The sequence below is a fragment of the Onychostruthus taczanowskii genome, unplaced genomic scaffold (assembly GCF_017590055.1).
Source record: "Onychostruthus taczanowskii isolate IOZ18803 unplaced genomic scaffold, ASM1759005v1 scaffold30, whole genome shotgun sequence".
Lineage (NCBI taxonomy): Eukaryota > Metazoa > Chordata > Aves > Passeriformes > Passeridae > Onychostruthus > Onychostruthus taczanowskii.
This window is the reverse complement of record NW_024500350.1, coordinates 1234103-1240102: the sequence shown is the minus strand read 5'-3', so window position 1 is coordinate 1240102 and position 6000 is coordinate 1234103. Positions and strand designations below refer to the sequence as shown.

Sequence of the window (6000 nt, the reverse complement as noted above, 5' to 3'; positions counted from 1 at the left end):
CGGGGCCGGGCTGCCGCTAGATGGCACGCGGAGCGCGGCGGAGGCTCCGCGGGGCGGTGCGGGGCGGAGCGGAGCCGCAGCGCGGGGTGCGCGGAGCGGAGCGGAGCCCAGCGGCCCGGCCATGGGCACGGCCGGCAGCGGGCAGGGGCAAGGCTAGGGCGGGGGGGTCCCCGCAGAGCCCCCGCCATGCGCCCCCGCGCAGCCCCGCGCCCCGGCCGCTGAGCCCCGCTCGCTGCCGCCCGCGCTGCCGCTGGGGGGGAGCGGGGCCGCCCCTGCCCGCAACTTTGAACGATGATCACTGTCAACGCGGATGGCAAGATAATGGTCAGAAGATGCCTCGTCACCTTGAGACCCTTTAGGTAAAGTTGGCGTTTCCTTTCTGGCAGCCTCGCCCGGCTCCTGCGGGCGGGGAGCGGCCGGCGGAGCGCGGATGGTGCGGGGGCTGCGGCTCCTGTGGGGCGTGCGGGGGTGCGGATGGAGCCCAGCCGGGCATGGCAGGCATCCAGGCAGGGCTCCAGGCAGGGCTCCAGACAGGGATCCAGGCAGGGATCCAGGCAGGGCTGCCCGCGGGGCAGCGTGCGGCTCCTGCAGCTCTCGCTGGCTGCCGCTCCCCGCTCGCCCCGCCGCCGCTGGCTCTGGGGTTATCGCGGGGCTGCTCGCCGCTGGCTTTTTTGAGAACGGTTCTCGGGGGTGTTGGTCCTTGGGGGGATTCGGCTGCTGTGGTTTAAGCCTGCTGGTGCGGCTGGGGATTTCGAAACGCACCCTGAGCTGGCAGCGGGGCTGGGGTGGATGTCCAGACCTGAACCCGCCGGCTCCGGCACACCCGTACCCACCCATTGCTTTTCCCCCTTGCCTTAACTCCTCATTTTTGCTTCCATACATTCCCTACCCCTCTCCAGCCCTTGCTCTCCGGCTTCTTTGCTTCGCTGGAGACGTGCTAGGGTTGGTCCCGAGCTTGAGACACCCGGGAGATGTTGGGAGACGTTGGCAGTTATGTGGTTTTCCGATGGGGAGAGGGACCAAAACCCCTTAGAGATAGAGGCGAACGTGCCGGGGGACGAAGCTCGAGGTGGGGCGAGCCCAGCCCAGCGACTTCCAGCGCTCCCCGCTGTGTTTGGAGCTCTGGGCTCACCGGAGGGACCTGCTCGCTGCCTTTGTGCTTAGCCCAGGTACCCTAGCCCTGCGTGGGGAAGGAGGACAGGCTGGGCTTGCACCGCTCGCTCGCCCTCGGGTGTGGAGAGGTTTTCTGCCTCTCCTCGGGAGCTGCTGGGCTCTGCTTGCCTGGAGCGATTTCTGCTGCTGGATGCCGCGGCACTGCCCTGGGGCTGGGGAACTTGGCCAAGGGGTGCCACAAAGCGCTGGCAGAGCTGTGAGGGTTCCCAGGGCTCAGGAGCGGAGCAGGGAGTGACTGCGAGAGACACGAGAAGGGCACACTCACCCCGGGGGTGCTCTTTGCCTGGCTGTTTGCTCTCTTAACTGGGTTTGAATTCCACAGTGAGGAGGTGACTGGCTGGAGCATCCCTGTGCCCTGGGCATCACCCCTGAGGCAGGGAACCCCATCTCCAGCAGTGATCTGGGGTCAGGGTGGGCGAGCACAGGGAGTGCATGGCAGGGGGATCACAAAGTCCCGTTAGGGATGAGGATGTGTGTGGATGAGGGGTTTGTGATGGCTGGATGGTCTCTGGTGCCCAGGTGGAGAACTTGCACTGTCCTGGCCGTGTGCCCTGGGCTGGCTTCTGCTCTCCAGCCAGTACAGACCAGTATTGGTGCCACTGGAACCAGCAGGGTTACCTTGTTGTTAACAGCCAGGCTCTCCCTGTGCAAGAGGAAGAATTCCCAAGACCCTCTCCTTACTGTCCCATAGTATCCAGGACCTCTGCACCTCCTCCCTGCTGCTGTCATGCTGAGTGTCACCCCCCTGGCACAGTCCTGTGTCACCTTGCTCCCAGCCCAGCGTGGGTGAGTGTTGGCACTGCCCAGCTCAGCCTTAACCCGTGCAGATCAGCTCTGCTCCCCTAACACCAGCACCCCCATCCTCAGCTGATGTGGGTCAGGGATAACCTCCAGCAGTGGGAGAAGGTCCTGGCAGCCAGGATGGGTCCTGTAAATGGACAGGTTCCCTGCTGCTGGCTGGGCAAAGCCTCACTGCTCCGGGAATCCCGTGGTGCCATGCCCTGCCTGATGGGGATTGGTGCCATCGGCAAACAGCACACAGGAAACCCGATCCTGTGCACCAAAACATTTCATTAACCACCTCCAGACACGCTTAGCAATGCAATGCAGAGCCCTGAGCTGGGAGAGCACCTGCAGAGAGGGAGCAGATCAGTCTGGAAAACCACAGGAATGTCCAAGGGTGGCTCTGACTTCATCCCAGCAGAAAAGGGGGTCTCACTTGTGATGGTGCTGGATCCAGGCAAGAATTCACCCAGGATCCCTGGTCCAGCTCGCACAGCTCTTGGCTCTGTAGTTCTGTTTGCCAGCTGAGAGCCAAAGCCAGGCTTTCAGTGGGATGTGACAGTGCTCAGTGAGAGTTCTCTCTGGTCCCTGCATGGAACACAGTGCCATGGCTGAGCATCAGTTTGACAGCACCACAACCCTGTTGGGCTCCAAGCAAAAAGGGTTTGAGGGAGAGGAGTCATTCATTAACCTGACTTCTGCTGGTAGGAATGGTGGCTCAGCTTTTGGGAGTTGAAAACTTGGTTGTTTAAATAATAGTTGAAAACTATTTAATACTTGAAAACTATTATTGTCTAATGAAAGGTGTTACCTGACTCTGTGGCCCTTGATTTCCCCCCACACCTGTGTAGGATCTCCCTGTGGTCCCAGCTGGGTGTTGTGGCACCATGGGCACAGTCCCAGTGCCACATTCCCAGTGCCACAGTCCCATCCTGCTGGGTGCTGCTGGCCTTCCTCCCCCCACCAGATCCCAGCTCTGCACTCAGACCATCCTGGTCATATCCAGCTTTCAGTTCCATGGGCCAAAATCCTCCATGACTGGGGGATCACTTCCAATTTTCATTTAAGACTTGAGGAATTCACTTTCTTTTCTTTTGGGCTCCAAGCCAGAGCCCAGAACTGAGACCATTTCAGTTTGGGGAGGGTGTGGAGAGGGACTTGGCACCAGAACTGTGCCCGAGTGATGAATTAAAAGTGACATGGGATGACAGGCAAAGCCAGCATGCAGGATAGGGGTTATTTGGTCCTTGGAACTCGAGAGTCTTCAGGGAGTTAGTTTTGATTTTGGGGAAGAGGACTCTGTCCATTTGGACCATCTGGGATCTGGTATGTTTTACCTACTTTGTGGTAAATTTGTTTTCTGTATAAGGAGTTTCCACTCAGGTGAGTCTGGGCCAGGCACTTTTATTCACCTGGAGAACAGGAGCAAAAGTAAAGTAAAGGAGTTGGGGTTCTCAGGCTGAGAGTCCAGCCCTGCACCATCCCTGCTCCCTGGAGCACTGCTCTGTGCTGGATCTACTGATTTCCCAAGGACAGCAATTCCAGTAAGGCTCCAATTCCTCTTTTTCTTTTTCTTTTTCTTTTTTTTTTTTTTTTTTTTTTTTTTTTTTTTTTTTTTTTTTTGAAAAAAAGCATCTTGCATTTCCCCTACTCTCTCTGTAATCCAGTCAAAATGAAAAAGGTTTAGTTTCCTAGGGAGATGGTAGAGCAGAGATCACCTTTGTATCTTTTTCTTCCCTTCCCCTTTTTCTTTCTGCTCAGTGTTCAACGATCCCTCCTTGCCAGACTATAATTATGAAAATTAAAAAGCGCCAACACGGTCTCGCATAATGATGAAGATATTGTCAATAGGAGGTGTGAGAGCAGAATCAGGGCTGAGTATTTGTTCAGGTGGTGCTTTGTAAAAATGCCCCTCGGGGGAGGGGATACCAGGGCAGGGTGGGTTTGTCCCAGGGTGGACCCTGGGCTGCAGGACCTGCCTGGGCTTTGAGCCCCTTCAGCTTCTTTCCTCTCCAGCCTGCTGCTGTCCTCTCCTGCCAGGGAAGTGCCATGGCAGACAGCATTCCCTAAGGGCAAATTCAGCCCTCCAGAGCCAAGCTGGGCGCAGCAGTCCCCTCCAGGGTGTTCCTGAGAGCCTTTCCCAGAGGCAGCACTGCGCTGGGCTCAGGCTGTGATGATGGCAGAAAATGCTCTAACGTCCCCAGATCACCCCCTCTCCAAGCTATTTATGGGACACCACGCTACTCTGCAGCATCAGGGACACTCTGCTGCCTCCACAGTCACCTCCCTGCTGGAGCTGGACCTCAGCTCTCTGCAAAGCCTTCTGCCAGGTCTGTCTGGGGAGGGGCTGGGGTCTGTGTGTGTCTGTGTGCAGGTCCCACAGCTCCACGGTTCATCAGCATCTCCTGGGGAGGGGTGGCTCTGCTCCACTGCTTGCTGCCTGTGGGGCTGTGCCTGCAGCCAGGCCTTTCGGGATGGGAGCCTGGGTTAGTGAGTGCACAGTGCTTTCTGTGTCTTGTAGAAACTGCTTCCCATCCCTCCAGGGGCGGCTCATTCAGAAATAAAGGGACCTGAGCTGGTCCAGGCTGCACGGGGATGTCTGCACAGGCAGTTCTAGTGATGCACTTGAGCATCCCCTCTGCCAGGTGGGTCAGCTCTCCCAGGTGGATCAGCTCTCCCAGGTGGATCACCTCTCCCGGGTGGATCACCTCTCCCAGGTGGGTCAGCTCCAGCTCTCCCAGGTGGGTTAGCTCTCCCAGGTGGATCAGCTCTCCCAGGTGGGTTAGCTCTCCCAGGTGGATCACCTCTCCCAGGTGGGTCAGCTCCAGCTCTCCCAGGTGGATCACCTCTCCCAGGTGGATCACCTCTCCCAGGCCAGCTCTGGCCAGGCTGTCAGGGAGGGTTTGTGCTGGTGCTGAGTGTGCTGCTGGCAGAGCTCCTTAGTGCTGACAAGCCCAGGGTGTTGCTTTCCCCCTTGATTAGGTGGGAGGTGAGGAGGGGATGGGGAGCTGGGCTGTGCTGTGCTGCTTGCCCAGAGCCAGGTGTCTCTGATCCACTGGGAATGGGGCAGGGCTGATCCACGGGGATGGGCAGGAGTTGTCTGCTGTGAGCAAGGCTGATCCTCCTCGGAGCAGGCAAAGAAACCCTTTGTTCTTGAACTGGCTGCTGCTGAGAGCCAGGCTGCCCTGGATGTGGGGCTCAGGTGTGTCTGTCTGTGTGACAGCAGCACCAGAGCTGCCTGGAGGGAGGCAGGGAGCTCGTAGATCCCCTGTAAGTGCCATGCCTTGCCCAGGAGTCTCTCCAGGCAAGGAAAGCCTGGCTATGCTGGCTGGGACAATAGGGAGCTGCCCTCACTGGATCTCCCTGGGGAAGCTCAGCCCTTCTTGAGCTGCTTGACCTGGCACTTGAGCTCTCCACAACATCTCCAGTCACTAACGAGGGCTTTGAAGCAGGTCACTTTATTTGTTAGCCCTTTCCAGCAGCAGATAATTGCACTGCTGGCGTGCTGTAGCCCAGAGTTGAAGGCTGGTTCTCACTCCTCTGCCTTTTAGCTGTGCAGGAATGCTGAGGTGGAAAGCATTCCACCTGGGGCTCCTCTGCCCCTGGCAAAGCCTGGCTGTGCTGTGGCTGTGTGCAGCTCCTGAGCCCTGTGGAGGATGCTGTGAGCTTGTGAAGGAGAGCTGCAGTCTGCTGTCCTCTGTGGTTTGCTTCCCTTTGGCTCAGGGATGCCGAGGCAGCGATGCCTGGGCGCCCCTGAGGGCTCCCTCAGCTCCCTGCCCCACACAGGGTTTATTCACCTGCTGGAAGACAAACCTGTTGTTTCTCCACGCTGGCTGGGGGTTGTCTTTTCTCTTGCTCCTCCTCGAGGTTTCCCCTGGGTCTGAGATCACGCTGCTGCTCTGGGAGCTGTCACAATGACACCTGGCAGTGGCTCTGCCAGGGCTTTTCCCGTGTGGCTGCTGCAGGCTGCTGCACCTCCACGGAGTCCCGGGGATGATGGCAGCAGCTCTGAGCAGTGGAAGGAGGCCAGACATCCATCCCTTG

General features: G+C 58.5%; 1 protein-coding gene across 1 annotated transcript in view; it reads left to right on the top strand.

The window, feature by feature from the left end:
• Positions 1-280: 280 nt before the first annotated feature.
• The window catches only part of MGAT5B (alpha-1,6-mannosylglycoprotein 6-beta-N-acetylglucosaminyltransferase B), a 70420-nt gene continuing 64700 nt past the window's right edge, over positions 281-6000 (top strand). The window contains exon 1 of the mRNA XM_041409218.1: positions 281-359. Within this exon, the coding sequence (XP_041265152.1) occupies positions 292-359 (68 nt within the window). The 5' untranslated portion in view covers positions 281-291. The remainder of the gene's footprint in view (positions 360-6000) is intronic.